The following is a 20,375-nucleotide window of genomic DNA, read 5'->3' on the forward strand; positions in this document are numbered from 1 at the left end:
TTGCCAGCTGAAACTCTACAGTGCAAAGAAGAAGCCATTTCTAAGCAAGATCCACAAGCTCAGGCGTTTTCACTGGGCCAGGGATCACTTAAAATGGAGTGTGGCAAAATGGAAGACTGTTCTGTGGTCAGACGAGTCACGATTCGACGTTCTTTTTGGAAATCTGGGACGCCATGTCATCCGGACCAAAGAGGACAAGGACAACGCAAGTTGTTATCAACGCTCAGTTCAGAAGCCTGCATCTCTGATGGTATAGGGTTGCATGAGTGCGTGTGGCATGGGCAGCTTGCATGTCTGGAAAGGCACCATCAATGCAGAAAAATATATTCAGGTTCTAGAACAACATATGCTCCCATCCAGACGTCATCTCTTTCAGGGAAGACCCTGCATTTTTCAACAAGATAATGCCAGGCCACATTCTGCATCAATCACAACATCATGGCTGCGTAGAAGAAGGATCCGGGTACTGAAATGGCCAGTCTGCAGTCCAGATCTTTCACCTATAGAGAACATTTGGCGCATCATAAAGAGGAAGGTGCAACAAAGAAGGCCCAAGACGATTGAACAGTTAGAGGCCTGTATTAGACAAGAATGGGAGAGCATTCCTATTTCTAAACTTGAGAAACTGGTCTCCTCGGTCCCCAGACGTCTGTTGAGTGTTGTAAGAAGAAGGGGAGATGCCACACAGTGGTGAAAATGGCCTTGTCCCAACTTTTTGGGGATTTGTTGACACCATGAAATTCTGATTCAACATATTTTCCCCTTAAAATGGTACATTTTCTCAGTTTAAACTTTTGTTCCGTGATTTATGTTCTATTCTGAATAAAATGTTAGAAGTTGGCACCTCCACATCATTGCATTCAGTTTTTATTCACGATTTGTATAGTGTACCAACTTTTTTGGAATCCGGTTTGTACAAAATACATAATAAGTAGGCCAGCGCTTGTTCACATCTGTGTTGAAGGCTGCGTTTGTTGACTCTGTTGCAGATTCTGTTGAAAGACCTTACTACAGCAACCCCTGGGAACCGCCCCCCCCCCGACCCGACTTGTATTGCTCTGGGGCGCCAATAACCAACCAATAACAAAGCTCCTTGCTTTGCCCCCAACAGTCCTGCCCTCCGCGGCTACGACAGACCCCCGCCCCCAACAGTCCTGCCCTCCGCGGCTACGACAGACTCAAAAGTCTCGTCCCCTCCTGGTGTGACAAACCCAATAGCCCTGTCCTCTCCTGTTACAATGTCATTTGGTTCCTTTTTTAATCATACTTCCAGTTATGTCAGATTTACTTTACGTTTCCTTATTATCATATAAGTTTATTACCCGGCAGTATGCACAGAGTGAAACTGCCGCACCCATATTATTCACAGCAAGGTCTGAAACTAGAACATGGAAACTAGCCCCAGGGTAGAAACAGCGACATGTGATCAGGACACCAGTGAACTACATTTGTAAACAATATACGTACTATACTGGAAGTGATGGGGTTTCCACCTTTACATACCTTCTGCTTCCATCAGGGGATGGTGGTTTTGTTCACCATGGACATGATGGTCAACAAATAATCATCGTGTATGATGTCCTGTCCTCTGACCAGACTGCTATCATTCCCGTTGTTCCCCTGACAAACTGATCGTTACTTATTAGGGAAAAGTGTAGGAAACAATTTCAGGGTAAAGTTGTCCAAGTTACTGCCAGGGTTCCCTTTTTCACCCCCTGCCAAGGTGCTACATCAGGATGTGAATTTTGGAGCAGGAAAAAAAAGCAAGGTGACATCTTAAGCTGTGCCCCTTTTCTGACACAGGTAACTCTTCCTAAAGGCCATGGACACATCTAGGCCACTTATTGCATTGGCTGTATATGTTGGGCTAAAAACATCTTTACAATTTTTTTTTTTTTATTGTTATACATTTTAAAACCATTTTTCTCCTTGATGACAACTAAGCTCAATTCTGATCTAGTCAAAGTTGATCAAAATTGATTGGATTAGAACTGAGCTTTGATAATCGTTCGGCAGAAGACAGGAGGAACCGAAAACTAACAATCAGAGTCGGTCTGCTGGACTGAGAACTGCAACAACCAGCTCGCTGTGTATTGTAATACATGCAAGCTGCAGAAGAAAACATGCAAACATTTTTAATAAAAAAAAACTAACCACATGTGTTTTTTTTAGCCCAGGATACAGTCCAATAGAATAGAAAAACGCCGTAAAGTTGCCCATAAGATAAAAAGTATTTATCCTTGGTATCTACCACTAGAGGGAGACAGGCAGCTAATACAAAAATATAAGGCCGATAGCGTGTCACACAGGATCTGGTGTATAATGCGGTGCAGTTTGGAAGAACACGACTATTTTACTACAATTGATGCCTCGCGATTCAGCGGCTTAAAGAAGTCTTAAATAGGAGATATCCCCTTAAATAGGAGATAAAAGTCTGAGCTTCTATTAATGTCAAGGGCATATGTAATACATCAAGTACTGGGTATATAGAATAGAGCCTAGATAGTGATATAATGATAAATCCCAGAATCTTAGCTTTTAAATGACACCAGGCTCTAGCTGCAATATTTGGGCTGCAGCACAGGTCTTAAATGGGGGAGCAGGACAATAAGTTTTAGTTGCTGGTTCCTTTTGACCCCCCCGAGCCCCGAGCCAACACAACAGAAGTGGTTTGTGCCATTATTTCACCAGGTAGTTTTGCCACTCTCTGCAGCACTACAATCTCCACACATGCCCTAATGAAGACACCTGCAAGATTTAAAGGGCATCTGTCAGCGTATTTTTCCCTATGACACTGGCTGACCTGTTACACTGGCACTTGGCAGCTGAAGATATCTGTGTTGGTCCCATGTTCATACGTGTCCGCATTGCTGAGAAAAATTATATTTAAATATATATGCAAATTCGTTTCTAAGAGCAACGGGGGCGTTGCCGTTACACCTAGAGGCTCTGCTCTGTCTGCACTTTGACAGGGCCAGGCAGTGAAAACATCACACCTGGCCCTGTCAAAGTAGAGAGGGTGCAGCAGTTGCAGAGACTGCAAAGGCTCTAGGTGTAACGGCAACGCCCTCGTTGCTCCTAGAGGATTATTTGCATGTAATAAAACATCATTTTCCTCAGCAATGTGGGCAGATATGGACATGGAACCAACACAGATGTCTTCAGCTGCCAAGAGCACATGGAACAGGTCAGCCAGTGTCATAGGTACAAAACTGCTGACAGATGCCCTTTCAGAAGTGGGCCTATTGTAGAGGTTCCCTGCACAAGACCCTTACTACAAGCCACAGCCATTTACAAGCAGAGATCCTTGTGGCAGTGAATGGTCACCATGTAAAACTACCGCAGCAAGGGAAATGTATAACCTACTCTACCACTGCCAAAATCATTTGTTTGCCAAGTATCAGTGATGCCAGTGTTTTTTTTAGATAAGACAACCCCTTTAAGGAATGACTACTTTATGGCCAAACGGGGTCCTTCAGTTTCTTAAAAAATAAATCGAGCACGCCCCAAAAGTATATCTATGTAAACGTTGGATGAGTAATGTAGAGTGAACATGAATCGCCAATTCCCGATTTAGAAAGAGAAAGCAGACGTCTGACTGGTTTTTGCAGTCTCAATCTCATGATCCATTGTACAAGGATTAGATTTGTAAGGCACAATGCGGGAAGTTTTATAATTGGCTGCTGAAAGCCAGCTTTAAATAAAATGCAAACCAATGCTATGACTCCGCTGAACTTCAAAGCTCCGTCACAGGACCTCAGGTAATACCTGCAAGCATCAAAGCCTCATGAAGCTGCTGGGCGTGATGCCAAGCGCCATGGCTAGGAAGCCAAGCACAGATAAAGCAAGGCTTGATGTTCCAAAGCCAGCACCGCCCTGGACTTTAAAGAGGGGCGCTGACGGGTTACTGTTTTAAAGGCTGCTCCTACTGCTACTACGTTGGTCTGGGATCCTGAACTGTTGGAATGGGAAGAGCAGGGGGATCAGTAAGAGGAGAATAACTAATTTTATTGATTTACCCTATGCAGAATCTTTATAACCTTCCCCTTAAAAAAAAGTGACTGTTTAGGATGACTGTAGCTTTAAACATGCTGTTAATACAGCCCTGACTCCATTATTTGCCTAGAAGCAGGATACCAGCTACCGTATGCTTGGAGGTATGTGGCCATGAGGTTTACGGTTTTGCTCCCGTCCTCCGGCAATATATACTCAACATTGAAACTGGAACAGCAAGAAGAGCATGCCGTAAGGTTTCAAAGGTTATCATGGTGCACAGCAAGACGGCAGATTCTGAAACGCACAGCGCATATCAATCGCTTGTGCCGATTTTCAGTGCAAATTTTGCAATGCAAAGGGCAAGATCGGGGAAAATCACATAACACATTGGTGTGCATTTGGTACAGAAACTCCATCAAATCTGCACCAACTATACTTTCGGATGCATATGCCATTAGCATACAGCAAGTTTGGCCATTCAAGTCTATGAGCAGATTGGCATATATCCCAGAAGATTCCTCTGGTGGGAGATAACCATAGACGTGGTGTCAATTGGGCACTAAATGTGCAGTCACTGGGCATAAAACTATTATTTGATGGCACACATAGTAGTAGTAAATGAGTGGCATAGGCTACTTTCACACTGGCGTTTTGCCCTTTCTGCATTCTGAATGGAAAAAGATGCAGAATGCATCAGTTTGGCTCCATTACGCTTTGGAGGCAGACACCAAAACACTGCTTGCAGCGTTTTGGTGTCCGTCTGACGAAACTGAGCCAAACGGATCCGTCCTGACACACATGGAAGTCAATGGGGACGGATCTGTTTTCACTGACAATATGGCACAATAGAAAACGGATCCGTCCCCCATTGACTTTCAATGGTGTTCAAGACTGATCCGTTTTGGCTATGTTAAAGATAATACAAACTAATCCGTTCTGAGCGGATGCAGGCGGTTGTATTATCTAAACGGATCTGCACCAAACGCGAGTGTGAAAGTAGCCTTATGCCACAACACATTCATGTACAGGCTTCGCATTTACCTCTCTTCAATCCTGTTCTTGTCCATTAGGGGTTGTTTAATCCACTGGTTGATCAACCTTTGCCCCTGGGGGGTTTTACACTTATTTAACAATCCGGCCAGTGACTGTGTCCCACTAGTGTCCTCAGCGGAGCCCTTTAAGAGAATTGGAAGACAATGAAAATACAGAGGATCAATCGCCATTTTCACCACCGTAAAAGTACCAGAGGCAGTAGAGACTGACCCTACTACAACCGCTCAGCCCCTGCCTGTCACCTGCAGACTTAGGTCTCTTTCACACGTCCGAGTCTGTGATGACATGATGGTCAGCGGTTCATCCACGTGTGTGGTCCGTGTGCCAGTTTTTTTGTCCTCTGGACCAGAACTACAGCTCTGTCCATTGTGCAGTGAATGTAAGTGGTAACTGGGAGCAGCGCTGCAGTTACCAGTTCCATCAACTACATAACGGTCGGAGCTGTAGTTCTAGTACCGTCCAGTTTCATGATATTGATGAGCTACCCTCAGGATAGGTCATCAATATCAGATCGGTGGGTGACAACTCTCATCACCCCTGCGATCAGCTGAAGGGGCCGTGGAGCTTGTGAAGTGCTGCATCCTCCTGAATGTTTACCTGCCTGCCATCTACCTTGTAGTGGAAGGGCCATGTAATTACAGCCGTCTTTCCCAGTCACTTTACAGTTAGAGGAAGCTGTAATGGCACTATACCACTGCTACAAGGGACGGCATGCAGTAAACACTGATGAGGATGAAGCGCTTCCATGAGCTCCACTGCAACTTCAAATAGCTGATCGCAAGGGTGTTGGCTGTCAGGGATGACAGTGATGATCTATCCTGAGATTAAAGGAGTGGTTCAGGAATTTGATACTGGTGACCCATCCTCAGGACAGTTCACCAATAGCAGATCTGAAGAGGCCACTGCACTCACTGGAGCTCCGTGGCCTCCTCACAGCTAACCAAGCACAGCCATTATACAATTGATGGCGCTGTGCTTGGTACTGCAGGTCAGCCTCATTCACTTAAATGGGACTGAGCCGTTTCTAGGCCACGTGACAACGATGTACAACGATGTCACAGGCCTAGGCGCTCGCGCAGATCTGCGGCCTCTTCCAACAGCCGATCCTGAGGATAGGTAATCAATATCAAATTCCCAGATAAGCCCTTTAAGTCAACAATAGCCTGAAACCAGATAACCCCTTTAAATAATAATATTGAACAAACATACAACTGATATCACACAAGCATCTTAGACTACTTTCACACTAGCGTTTTGGCTTTCTGTTTGTGAGAACCGTTCAAGGCTCTCACAAGCGGTCCAAAACGGATCAGTTTTGCCCTAATTTATTCTGGATGGATAAGGATCCGCTCAGAATGCATCAGTTTGCCTCCGATCAGTCTCCATTCCGCTCTGGAGGCGGACACCAAAACGCTGCCGAAAGTGAGCCAAACTGATCCGTCCTGACACACAATGTAAGTCAATGGGACACAATCTGGCACAATAGAAAACGTATCTGTCTCCCATTGACTTTCCATGGTGTTCAAGACGGATCCGTCTTGGCTATGTTACAAATAATACAAACGGATCCGTTCTGAATGGATGCAGACAGTTGTTTTATCTGAACGGATCAGTCAGGGGCGGACATACCGCCTGTGCAGCTGGTGCAGCTGCACAGGGGCCCAGTGTGCGAGGGGGCCCATACAGCTTGGACTGGTCCACGTGAGTGGGGCCCCTTCCTGAACTTTAGACTGAAAGATAATGTGCTGCTCAGGGACTGACAGGTTTTCGTGTAATCAGCACTCCTGGTCAGTAAGGCTGTGTCCACAGGGTCTGATTTTTACAAAATCGCAGCAAAAAAAACAACGCATTTTTACGCGATTTTCTTGAAAATATGACCTTGTGGACCCAACCTTACTGACCAAGAGAGCTGATTGGACTAAAAACTGTCACTCAAAAGCAGTGACAAGCTCTCCTCCAATGGGCCAGCACTGCTAATCAGTGAGGAAGGAAGCACGGACCCGATGCTGCTGTGTGGAGACCGAGCCCTGCTACTGAGAGGGGGAGGAGCTCCGCTACTGAGAGGGGGAGGAGCCTGGTTGAGGACACAAGAAACAGCAACACAGCCAGGTAGTGAGGAAGGGATCTGTATGTAATGTAGTGTAAAATAGGGCCTGCATGTGTGAGGATGTGTGACCGACCGTGTGTATGTGACAGGGCCTGCATGTGTGAGGATGTGTGACCGACCGTGTGTATGTGACAGGGCCTGCATGTGTGAGGATGTGTGACCGTGTGCATGTGACAGGGCCTGCATGGTAGGAATGTGTGACCAGGGCCTGCATGTGTAGGATGTGTGACCGTGTGTATGTGACAGGCCTGCATGTGTAGGATGTGTGACCGTGTGCATGTGACAGGCGCATGTGTAAGTGTGATGGTGACAGGGCTGCATGTGTAAGGATGTGTGACCGACCGTGTGTATGTGACAGGGCCTGCATGTGTGAGGATGTGTGACCGTGTGCATGTGACAGGGCCTGCATGTGTAAGGATGTGTGACCGTGTGCATGTGACAGGGCCTGCATGTGTGACCGTGTGTATGTGACAGTGCCTGCATGTGTGAGGATGTGTGGACCGTGTGTATGTGACAGGGCCTGCATGTGTGAGGATGTGTGACCGTGTGCATGTGACAGGGCCTGCATGTGTAAGGATGTGTGACCGTGTGCATGTGACAGGGCCTGCATGTGTGACCGTGTGTATGTGACAGGGCCTGCATGTGTGAGAATGTATGACCGTGTGTATGTGACAGGGCCTGCATGTGTGAGGATGTGTGACCGTGTGCATGTGACAGGGCCTGCATGTGTGAGGATGTGTGACCGTGTGCATGTGACAGGGCCTGCATGTGTGAGGATGTGTGACCGTGTGCATGTGACAGGGCCTGCATGTGTAAGGATGTGTGACCGTGTGCATGTGACAGGGCCTGCATGTGTGACCGTGTGTATGTGACAGGGCCTGCATGTGTGAGGATGTGTGACCGACCGTGTGTATGTGACAGGGCCTGCATGTGTGAGGATGTGTGACCGTGTGCATGTGACAGGGCCTGCATGTGTAAGGATGTGTGACCGTGTGCATGTGACAGGGCCTGCATGTGTGACCGTGTGTATGTGACAGGGCCTGCATGTGTGAGAATGTATGACCGTGTGTATGTGACAGGGCCTGCATGTGTGAGGATGTGTGACCGTGTGCATGTGACAGGGCCTGCATGTGTGAGGATGTGTGACCGTGTGCATGTGACAGGGCCTGCATGTGTAAGGATGTGTGACCGTGTGCATGTGACAGGGCCTGCATGTGTGACCGTGTGTATGAGACAGGGCCTGCATGTGTGAGAATGTATGACCGTGTGTATGTGACAGGGCCTGCATGTGTGAGGATGTGTGACCGTGTGCATGTGACAGGGCCTGCATGTGTGAGGATGTGTGACCGTGTGCATGTGACGGGGCCTGCATGTGTGAGGATGTGTGACCGTGTGTATGTGACAGGGCCTGCACGTGTGAGGATGTGTGACCGTGTGCATGTGACAGGGCCTGCATGTGTGAGGATGTATGACCGTGTGTATGTGACAGGGCCTGCATGTGTGTTAGGGCTCATTCAGATGGCCTATGAAGGAGTCCACATCTGTTCTGTAATTTTACAGAATTGGTGTAGATCCAATTATTTCAACAGCGTCACATTGCGTGTTGTCCACATCCATGTCCTTTCCACAGCCCCGCAAAAACAATACATGTCCTATTTTTGTCTGCAATTGCAGACAAGAATAGGCATTTTCTTTAATAGGACGCACATGGCCAGTCTCCGTGTTTTGTGGATCCGCAATTTGCGGACAGTAAAGCACAGCCGTCAAAATGGGCCCTTAGGCTGGCACCACAAGGTGGCTGTGGCTGCAACACACATCATGCAGCCAAAGATTGCAGCGATACTACCATACATCACAACTAGTAGAAGTAAATGAGGTCTTGACCTGAAGGTCACAAAAAAATCCAAACTGCTGAATTTCTTGCAACTTTTCAATAGTGACTTTAAGAAACTTCAAGTTCACAATGCGACCCCATTCATTTTAACTCAATGCATTGCGTCTGCTGTGATCCTTGGTTGCACGACACATTGTTGGCCAAAAGCACTGTGTAGCCTTAAAGGGGTCACTGTATCTATTGTATATATGTACGTCTGTATGTGTGGTTTGGGGAGGGGGGCCCAGGCACATTCTTTGCACAGGGGCCCTCTGCTGTCTATGTCCGCCCCTGGGATCAGTCTGTGCACATCCATGACGGATCCGCACCAAACGCGAGTGTGAAAGTAGCCTTACACAAGGTGTCCTCCGTTCCAACACAGCCTACAGCAATGAGCACATGACATGGATTTGCCATGGTCAATTATGCTGTGAATTTTTTTTAAGACTCCACAGCAGAAATCAAACTGAATTTCGTCATTTCAATGGGTTAAGCCACAGTTTTTGTAAGCGAGATCTGAAACAATTGTGAACACATCATAGATATTAAAGTTCATATTCAATATACCAGATTGCTTTTTCGCTGGGGTATAATATAAGCCATTTGCATGCATTGCCGGCAGAGCGTCAGCAGCGTAGCCTAACCCTGGCCGCACACATTGGGGGTACAGTATGCCATCTGAACATCTGATGTGTATTGGGCTTCTCGCCTTCAGGCATGTTGGATTTCTAGTGCCCGATCCTTCCATTCTCCCCACTCACTATACATGTGCACAGGGCCGAGACGAGCATATATGCACTGGGAGAGATAGCCGTCAGCTGGCCGAGCATGCATGTACAGCTCTAGTCATCTCATCTAAACACTATGGTAGAAATACAATGATCTGACTACGGGGACTGGAGCAGACACAATACAGGGAGTCCAAGTGCAAAATTCAAGGGGATCCAATTTTTTACTTCATTGAAAACAGCAGCAAATACAGGCGTAAGAGCGGCATCACAGCAGAACTAAGCAGATTAGATAACCAGGACAGCAGCTGGTCGACAACCTCGGTACGAGCTGCAAGCTATACCGAGTGTCACTCATGCTTCATTAGACTGTGCACTGGTCACAATCCTCAATAGGTAAGGTACCATTAGAGCATGCGGACATCATGAAACCCAACAAGCCCTTTGTATGACCTAGATCAGGGATCAGCAACCTTCAGCACTGCAGCTGCTGTGAAACTACAACTCCCAGCATGCACACTTCTTCGGCTGTTATTGTAACTCCCATAGAAGTGAAAGGAGGATTCTGGGAGTTTTAGTTTCAGAACAGGTGGAGTGCGGGCGGTTGCTGATCCCAGAGCTAGATCGTAGCACTAGTTGGCTCCTAGTTGAGGAGTGTGAATACCATTCCGATAAATACCTTCTTTTCTATACCCCTGCCCCGCTCTAATCACTCAGGAAATCCATTCAGCTGGAGGAGACGGAGTCTTGTCTGAACAGGTTTCTATTCAGATATAAGACAAGCACGAAAAGACCTCCGTAGAAAATGTGCAGCAAAGTAGCGTATTTTCCTGGGCAACCATAAGACTACAGCTACACGACTAACCCCACATTTCAGACGCACTTTAATGGCTCAAATTCTCAGGCGATCCATGACTAGTTTCTGAATCAGGGAAGAAAAACAAACGAGTTCTCCTAATTCCATTGTGTTTCAGCCAAGGTAGCGCGCACCTGCGTTCTCAGCTTTACTTATTATGGAGGTGCTGGTTTGTTTGTTTTTCTTCCCTATTGTCACTGCCCCTGGTGGCGAGTTTGAATCGTGCACCACCACCCATTTACCATGTGCATTTAAATAGATGGATTGTACAACTGTATTCTACTTTGCCCATATTGCAGGCTGACAGCCTAGGAGAGGCATGTGTAGGATATAGCTGGGTGCTACTTTGCCCAGATTGTAGGCTGTAAGCCCAGGAGAGGCATATGTTAGAGTAGGCCCCGTCTGATTAGAAGCCACCTTGTCGTCCGGTAGATGGGCCAGACATATTTTTTTTATCAATTATATGCGCAGAGAGCTTCTAACTGCCCTTGCAGTAAGTATGGCCACCAAGCAGCAATTTTCTATTCAGTATTTGCTTATATCTTTGTGCAATTGACTAGCAGTGTGCTGTTACCTGTAGTTCTACTAATTCCATAGTTTCTGAATCATGTACCACCCTCCGTCCCTGCATGGGATCCTTCTAGCTGGACTGCCAATTCAAAGGGGGTGTCCTTTCTTTTAAAGACAGCCCCACACCTGTGTGGCATTCGAGCTCTGCTCCATTGGAGTGAACGGGGCGGAGTTACAATAACACATACAAGGCCGTATAGATTTTTGCATGCTCCTGTATAGGGTTGTTGCGGGTATCGAAATTTCGATACCCAATCGATACTTTTGTCCCGGTATCGATTTCCGTTTTTTCGATACTGAGCTGCGCTTCTGCGCAGTCTAGTATCTCTGAACATGAGCGCGCTGCTATCGGCGCGCTCATGTTCTCTCAGCAGCACGGGGAGAAGGAAGCTGTCCTCCCTCCCCCCTGTGCTGCTGCCGCTGCCACCAATGAGAAGAGAGGGGCGGAGGAGGGGCGGCAATGAGAAGAGAGGGGCGGAGGAGGGGCGGCACCACAGAGGAGGGGCGGCAATGAGAAGAGAGGGGGCGGAGGAGGGGCGGCACCACGGAGGAAAGGCGGCAATGAGAAGAGAGGGGCGGAGGAGGGGCGGGCGCACTGCGCCACCAATGATAGGTTTATTTCCACACAGAGCGGCGCCCAGCGATGTCTCTGCACTCACCATTAGTCCTGGGCGCCGCTCCGTTCGCCCGCAGTGCCCCATTACTGTCTCCTCTCCTGCTCCACATGCTGCTGATTACTATCGGAGCGATGGGAGGAGACATCAGCTTCACTAGTGGGCGTTCCTTTTCCCTGCGCTGCGATTGGACAGCGCTACAGCCAGGGAGAAGGAACGCCCACTAGTGAAGCTGATGTCTCCTCCCATCGCTCCGATAGTAATCAGCAGCATGTGGAGCAGGAGAGGAGACAGTAATGGAGCACTGCAGGCGAACGGAGCGGCGCCCAGGACTAATGGTGAGTGCTGAGACATCGCTGGGCGCCGCTCTGTGTGGCCTGATAGTGAAAGTCTGGAGTCCCATATAGTAGTCAGTCTTTAACACATACAGGAGGCGGGTGCTGGCAGCAGAATCGCATTGCCGGCACCCTGCCCCTGACAGGGAGCTGCGATCAGCGGCAGTTAACTGCCGCTGATCTGCCAGTACCCGCCTCCTGTATAAAGGGGTAATTATCATTGGTGGTGCAGTGTGCCCCCCAACCCATTAAAATCATTGGTGGCACAGTGCGCCGGCCCATCTCAACCCCCCAGTATTAAAATCAGGGACCTCTCCCCTCCCCTCATTGGTGGTGCAGTGGCAGCTTCTGATCGGAGCCCCAGCAGTGTAATGCTGGGGCTCCGATCGGTTACCATGGCAGCCAGGACGCTACAGAAGCCCTGGTTGCCATGGTAACATCCCTGATGCTGTGTGCACAAAGCACAGAGCAGCAGGGACAGTGTGAAGTCCTATTCACCCTGATAGAGATCTATCAGGCTGAATAGGAAAAGGGATGAAAGATCCCAGGTTCTAGCCCCTAAGGGGGGGAAATAGTTATTAAATAAAAAGTGTAAAAAAAAAAAAAAAAACACTAAAATATGAAGTATAAATCACCCCCTTTTCCCAATTTCACATATAAAATATATAAATAATAAACATATTACGTCGCCACGTCAGAAAAGTCCAAACTATTAAAATATAAAAAAAAAAATCTAGGTGGTGAATGCCGGAACAGAAAAAATAAAATAAAAACTGCGTGATTCGCCATTTTTAAAAATGAGGAATGCACGTGGCTTTTTTTGTTTATTTTTTTTGCGTGGTATCGAATGGTATCGAGTATCGCAATACTTTTTCATGGTATCGAAACCGAATCAAAAATTTGGTATCGCAACAACTCTACTCCTGTATGCCAATATAGTTGCATATGTTGGAGCACTAGATCAGAGTTAGACCTCAGACCAATTCTGTCTAAATGGTAAAAATGTGGGAAAGTCGCTGCTGCCTCTGATGGAATTGAAAAGCATGTGCAACCTCCTAGGTTCTGTTTCTTCGCGGCCAAGCAGAACCTAGGAAAAACTAGAGTCGGGGGGTTTTAGCTTGATTTCACGCTATTTTATGAGATTTTACATGGCATGATTGGTAGTATGCCTAAACGCTATTGCACTGCATCTGGCCTGTTGCAGTGGGGAGCACCGAATGCAGTGTCTGCAATAGTGAGTTCTCACAAAGTGATTTGGGATAATTCTGGTGCCTTAGGGTGGCTATACACATTCAATAACGATCTCTCCTGACTCCACCATACACATCCACCTTCAGCTCGGCCGCACATGTATTCAGTGTGGAGAGGGAAGAAGGCCACTGCCAGACACTTCTGACAGTGCCTTATCTCCTGGGAAAAATATTCACTTCGCCCAGGGGCGGATTGGCCATAGACCTTACAGGGAAATTTCACGGCCGGCGGAAGTTTTGGCGGGATGTATTTTGTGATGGACTGTGGTATTTGGCTCTGTTGCGGTGGTAAAATGTGCCACAATATGGTATTGCTGGCCCTTGCCTTCCATCAATTTGGACCCAATGACAAAACGGGGCCACTTTTAGAATTTTTTCCAGGGACACTTTAAGGTCCCAGTCCGCCCTTTGACTTCATCTGATCCTTCTCATCCCCAACATCATCTGTCGGGGGAAGAATCAAGAGCTCCCCACACAGACTGCCGCCCGACAATACAGTAATGTTTATGGGGGACCTTTCGTTGTTCGTGGAGCACAACGCGTCTTCTCAGAGTCATCTCCTTCCATCTGAATTTCTCAGAGCCGCAGGCATCATAACAGGATCCCAAAGCCTGCCACCAGTTCCACTAGGTTAAAGTAGACATATTATATGTGATCTGACAGACAAAGGTGCGGCTGTCATATTTATTCACGGCTTCCGTTACCTTCGTTATATTTTGCACAAATCATGAAGAAAACCCTCAGGTTCCTCTCTTTTACCACAAAACCAAATCTTGCACGTTCTTGCACGGTGCAGACATTCCTGAACACAAGAACATACCTGTGCCTCCCACATGATAATCAGGCCTGCTGTAACATGCGCTGGAGGCTGGTCTGCAGAGAGCTCAGCTCAAGGCTATCTGTGATCTAGATGTTGCTCTATGGAAGCAACTCGGCAGACCCGCAGCGTCCGTGCAGTACAACCAGATCAGCTTTGTGCAATACAATGGGGGACATTTGCAAACATTTTTATGCCATTTTTTTGCATAAAAAAAGTTGCATAAGCTCTTTTTGCGACTTGTTAAACTCCCCTGTGACGATATTTTGTCGCATGGCAATTTTTATCCTACTTGGGTGTGGTTCAGCTTACTATTCGTAAAAAGAGGCGTAACTACTCCAGTCAAGCGCTGAAATCTTTTTTACTCCAGGCATATGGACTGTTGACGAGGTGCTCATAAATTGGGCAAATCCTCCAGCAGTGCATAGGGGAATCAAAGACCAGTGTAAAAAGCCAGTCTTTGTAAATGACCCCCAATGTATCTCTCCTCAGCGCTCCCAGTAAAAGGACCTTAGGACGGTTCACCCCGGCATCTCTGCTTCCATTCTTACAGAAGCCATGGTGGATATTACAGATCTGCTATGATATATCCCAGCGTAGGTCATAGACTGGTAATGGATCTATCACGTAACATATGTGGCTCTCAGGACGCAACACGTTTCCAGTTTCTGCCTCCCTGCAATCTGAGAAGCAGAACTGTATTTTTTAATTTTTAGGAAATCTTGTTTTCTACTTTATGGGCTATATCTTTTTAGATCACTTTGCTGTAGATATCGCAGGCATTTTACTTTTCTTACATTTTTTGTTTTATCTTCACCAAACACTACATCGTATGGGCTGTAACGATTAAGGAGATACCGAATAATTTTATTCCCCCATTATGTCTTCAGTTTCTCCCCAAGTGCTTGTTGCCAGCCCCGGCCCTTTATGCGGCACAAAAAGGCATCGCTCGTCAGCAGCACATCGCCCTGTGCAAACAGGGTTGGGCTGAAGAAATGCAGAAGGCACGGTCGTTTCAGTCCTTGACATCAGCAGAGTTTGAACTTCCACAATCGGGCTGTTATGGCATATCCTATTCAGAACACTGGAAGACATGAATATCTTACGTCGTCTGTATCATTCAGGAATATTCTCTGACTTGTACCTCAGATGTAAGGCTCCATGTGTGCCACTGACTACCATGTAAAAGGGGTTTCCCGTCTCAGACAATGGGGGCATATCGCTAGGATATGCCCCCATTGTCTGATCGGTGCAGGTTCCACCTCTGGTACCTGCATCGACACCAGGAACGGAGCGGGGAAGGTGGTGGCCGGAGGACCCTGGGTTTTCTGGGGTCCCGCCACCACCAAGCGCTCTCCCCGTAGTAGTGAATGGAGGGTGGCTGCGCATGTGCTCCGTTCTCAGTGTAGGTTCAGGTCCCAGTGGTGGGACCCGCACCTACACTGAGAACGAAGCACATGCGCAGCCACCCTCCATTCACTACTACGGGTACGCTTCTATTCACTACTACGGGGAGAGCGCTTGGTGGTGGCAGGACCCCAGAAAACCCAGTGTCCTCCGGCCACCACCTTCCCCGCTCCGTTCCTGGTGTCAATGCAGGTACCAGAGGTGGGACCTGCACCTATCAGACAATGGGGGCATATCCTAGTCATATGCCCCCATTGTCTGAGATGGGAATGCCCCTTTAAAAAAAAAAAAATATGATAGAGAAAGAAATTATATATATGTTGAGCCGAAACGTTGCTTTTTTTTATATATATATACACACACATATACACACAAAAAGACACTCTTGGCCTCAGTCGGACAAATAAGTTGTTTATGGCTATATCTACCTATGTAGAGATATATATATATATATATATATATATATATATATATATATATATATATATATATATATTTTACACACACAGCTTCTGAAAGAAGGGAACTAAACTAAAAAAAAAAAAAAAAAAAAATGCCAGCAAGGGGTTAAAACACACCAACTGGCTCTGAAGCCAGTAGCACCAAATGCTAGACTTTACAGTGGGAGCTGGGCTACAGTCAGTGCCAGGCCCCAGGATTAATGGCGCAGGCAGCAAGGATTGATACAGGTCTCCAAAATAAGAAAACATTTATTAAAAAAATTATCAATACAATGATTTTCTTTTATAAATCAATATCAGACACTAAACGTGTAAATTAATTTTAATAAATCGCCCAGCCCTAGTTGCTATGGGCAACTAAGTCAGTTTGCTTTGCACCCGGTTTGATAAGTCCCCCCCCCCCCCCCCACTGTATTCACTAAATGTACATCCTTCGCAAAAGATGCTCAGGTTCTAGGATTGCAAGGAAGGAGCCACCCAAATGAAGATTTCCACGGATGTGCAGAATAGTGGAAACAAGGCAAGTATAACTATGGGGGTGGGGTGAAAAGCTGCATTTTTGTGGGTTACATTATCAAAAGCCTTTTATAAGGATAGGTTTGTCTAAATATGAAATCACACATCACAAAAAAAAAAAGAAAGTTAGGAGTCCGCTCTTTCTTCTTAGCTACCATCTAAATGGCACAATAATTTTTGAGCAGTTTGGTACAATAAATAGCTTTATGGACTTGTCCCGATAATAAGCTGTTGTGTACATGAAGAATAACACTAGATTTGGCCAGTATATGATTCGCACCCTGCAGTTATCAGTTTTCGCTTCTACAGGCTCCCCATGAGCTAGTGGATGAAGACCATCTACAAAACGTCTCCCATGCCCTGCACAAAGAGGAGATCCTGGCCCCCCCCCCCCCCAATCTCCTTACACCACACCCTCAAAAGCAGCAGCGCAGAAGATACTACCCTGCAGTACTGAGCAGTGTAGCTGTGAACCCAGCTTTGGCCGAAAGCATTCATTTTAGCAATGTTAACCTAACATATACGGGCACCGTTAGGTCATACATTTGTTTCCGACAATGCAATTCTAAATTAAAGTCCAGCACTGCTTACTTTTCTTGAGAGATACTTACGGGGAAGACGTTCAGTGCGCCGACTGCAGCGTTATCTAATCTCATGTACTGATTCAGGTCAAAGCTGGTCATCGCAAACTGTCCAAAGTTAGACTCATCCGATAACAGCTCCAGATACTTCATGACTGCAGACAGGGCTGACATGGCAACCTAAGATTACAGGAGGCTGGTGTCAAACGCAAGAATAATTACATGCAAGTAGGTAAAAGGGATGAGAGAAGGGTTTATAATGGAAAAAAGGAGGCCAAAATTACCTGTGAGGTCTTAAGTCTATATCCCCGTTTGGAGATAATTATATACTTACAGCTAAAGATCATAATGATCAGTACCGCTGTATACCTCTATATTATACAGAGACATACAGAGGTTTTCTGTAGGACTCATGCTCTAGGCATGGTCTTCTAGGGGAAAATAGCCTAGTAACATGGTGAAAAAAAACTAGTAAATGTTTATGGGTCCTTCTTGTACCTCCATGTCTCTCTGTAATAGGGAGATAATTCTCACATACAACATTAAAGAGGACCTTTCACCACTCCTGACATGCCTGTTTTAATAGCTACATGCATTCCCTATGTAATAACAATCCTGGAACATCTTGTTTTATGACTATCTTGTGCCATTCCTTCATTATTTATACTAGAAGTTATTTATGAATTGCTAGCAGTCTGCAGTAAGGGTACAGGGGGAAGGTAACACGTTGGGGGGGGGTCCCTGCACAGTCTGAAAATGGCAGCACTGATTGGATAGTCAGTCTGTGCAGGTACACCCCCCCAACTGGTTACCTCCCCCCTGTACCCTTACTGCAGACTGCTAGCAATTCATTCATAACTTCTAGTAGAAATAATAAAGAAATGGTACAACATAGAGCCATAAGAATAGATGCTCCAGAGTGGTTATTACACGGGGAATGCACGTAGCTATTAGAACAGCGTGGCAGTGTGCACCTGTGCATTGGAATGTGCTGACTGACCCCCTTTTTTCTTTGCAGTTAGTACTGGAGGTGTGGCTGACTCCATTTAGTCTTGCACCCCTGACCAGCCTGTCTGCCCCATAGGATGATTTTAATTAGTGTAAGTATAAAGCTGGAGTCTGATCTCTCTGCACTCACTGGAAGCCTTTTGGCACCAGGAGAGGTATAGAGCTGGCTCAGCATGCATGTGCAACCTGCACTCCCTGAATTTTATGGTGGCCGTTATGGCACATAACTGGTAGCATTTAGTGTTAGGTTCCAGTCTTACAGAGATCGCCTTGACGTGTGGTAGACGGGCCCCAAATAATTTTGTACAAAATGTATTTGCCAAGAATCTCAAATTTACAAAATAAGAGATGTTTGCTATTACTATGGCATTATAGTACTGTATTTGGTTTGCAGTGCTGTTGCATTGTATATATTTTTTTCTGTGTTTTAAGCCATGGCAGCGTGCACCTGCACATTGGGATGTGCTGACGGACCCCCTTTTCTCATGTCAGGAAAGGTGACAGGTCCTCTTTAAAGGGAACCTGTCACATGTTTTAGGTGTCTTAACTAAGGGCAACATAAATAAGTGACTGATTCTCTTAGCAAAATGCTGGGTCACTTTCTTTAATTGACCCAGTCAATCTACCAACATCTTGTATTAAAAAGCTCCAGCTGATAATAATGAGTCATGAATATTCATGAGCTCCTGACTCTCCCCGACCACCTGCTGCTGAATGACAGTTTTTTTTCCATATGAATCAGCAGCAGGTGGGCAGGGGAGTGGCTATAGCTCTGAATTAAATATACGCTGGACTCAATGACATCCACATGACAGGTTCCCTTTAAACATAAAATGGCAGATGCAGTTCCTGCAGGTGTATAGTACAGAAGCACAGAAGTCTCCTGCACACAGCTATGCCATACCCATCAGACGTTTAGGTGCAGGCGTACCTGTTTCTCCATCTCTGGTAATGCTGCACTCGTGATTTGCTCGCCTTTTTTAGCCTTCAGTAGACGGTTAAGATCTTGTACACAATCCTTTGTGGTAAACTCTGACTTCTTCCTATCTGTAATGAGAATCCCACCTCGCTGAATAATCTGCGAAAAACAATTATAGAAATGCAAAAGATCAGAACTAAAATTCAGGGCAAAAGAAAAAGGACAGATAACCCCCTAATCTAGCACAAGAGCCCCAGGAAGCATACAGGATTATCGAAACCACAGAAATCGGTTATATGGTAAGATCAAAAAAGAAATGAGAACCTCGCCTCTGCCAGCGCCCAGTACTAGACATCAGCATAGTCTGGTAGTCGGGTGAAAGTCAGGAACACCATGTTGCTCACACACTGACGTACCTGTCTTATTTTCCCCATGTCTCCACCAGCATCTCCTCCAGGCATCACACACTCTTTGGGTCCAATTTGAACCAGTAAAGCCTCTAGATTGGAAAACTGGTCATTATCTGGAAATTCGCACACTCCGAGCTTCCTCAACGTGGAGTCTACAAAACCAACACCAACCAATCTCTGCCCTTCAGAAGTGACCAGCCGGACACCGACCACTCCAACAGCAGAGGACATATCGTTGTTGCCAAACAGAATCTCCTCAAACTGCGTCAGGTTTCCGGGTGAGGCCTGAGAAAAGAAAAAAAATGTACTAACGTGATCATACTAGAGGGAATTATGAATATATATATATATATATATATATATATATATATATATATATATATATATATATATATATATATATATATATATATATATATATATATATATATATAGCTGTACAAGCTGGATTTCCACAGTATGGATTTCCACAGGATCTACCCTGGGGGTAGTGACTGGATTAGGGTTGTTTCGGGTATCGAATTTTCGATACCCAATTGAGACTTTTGCCTGGTAATGACCTCGATAGCAGGATTTGCCTTTTTTCGATACTAGGCTTCGCTATTGCGCTGTCTAATATCAGAGAACAAGGAGCGCGCTGCTCTCACCGCGCTCCGTGTTCTCCTCAGCAGCACAGGGGAGAAGGAAGCGGTCTCTCCCTCCCCCTGTGCTGCCGCCACCAATGAGGAGAGAGTGGTGGGCGCACTGCACGACCAATGAAAGTAAATGTTTAATACAAATCCAGGAAGTGGGTGCTGGCGGGGCGATTAGCAGCAGTTAACCGCTCAGGTGCCGCAACCGCCTCCTGTATTAAATAGGACCTTTCATGTGGCAA

The 20,375-nt window shown here is 46.3% G+C and overlaps 1 protein-coding gene across 1 annotated transcript in view; it reads right to left on the reverse strand.

Annotated features, from left to right (window-relative positions):
• MSH2 (mutS homolog 2) overlaps positions 1-20,375 on the reverse strand; it is a 123,409-nt gene that overhangs the window by 98,037 nt on the left and 4,997 nt on the right. Inside the window, exons 3-6 of the mRNA XM_044289667.1 lie at positions 19,508-19,786; positions 19,104-19,250; positions 17,195-17,344; positions 5,038-5,171 (exon numbers count right to left, since the gene is read on the reverse strand). Of these exons, the coding sequence (XP_044145602.1) occupies positions 5,038-5,171; positions 17,195-17,344; positions 19,104-19,250; positions 19,508-19,786 (710 nt within the window). The remainder of the gene's footprint in view (positions 1-5,037; positions 5,172-17,194; positions 17,345-19,103; positions 19,251-19,507; positions 19,787-20,375) is intronic.

Source organism: Bufo gargarizans, chromosome 4 (assembly GCF_014858855.1).
Source record: "Bufo gargarizans isolate SCDJY-AF-19 chromosome 4, ASM1485885v1, whole genome shotgun sequence".
Lineage (NCBI taxonomy): Eukaryota > Metazoa > Chordata > Amphibia > Anura > Bufonidae > Bufo > Bufo gargarizans.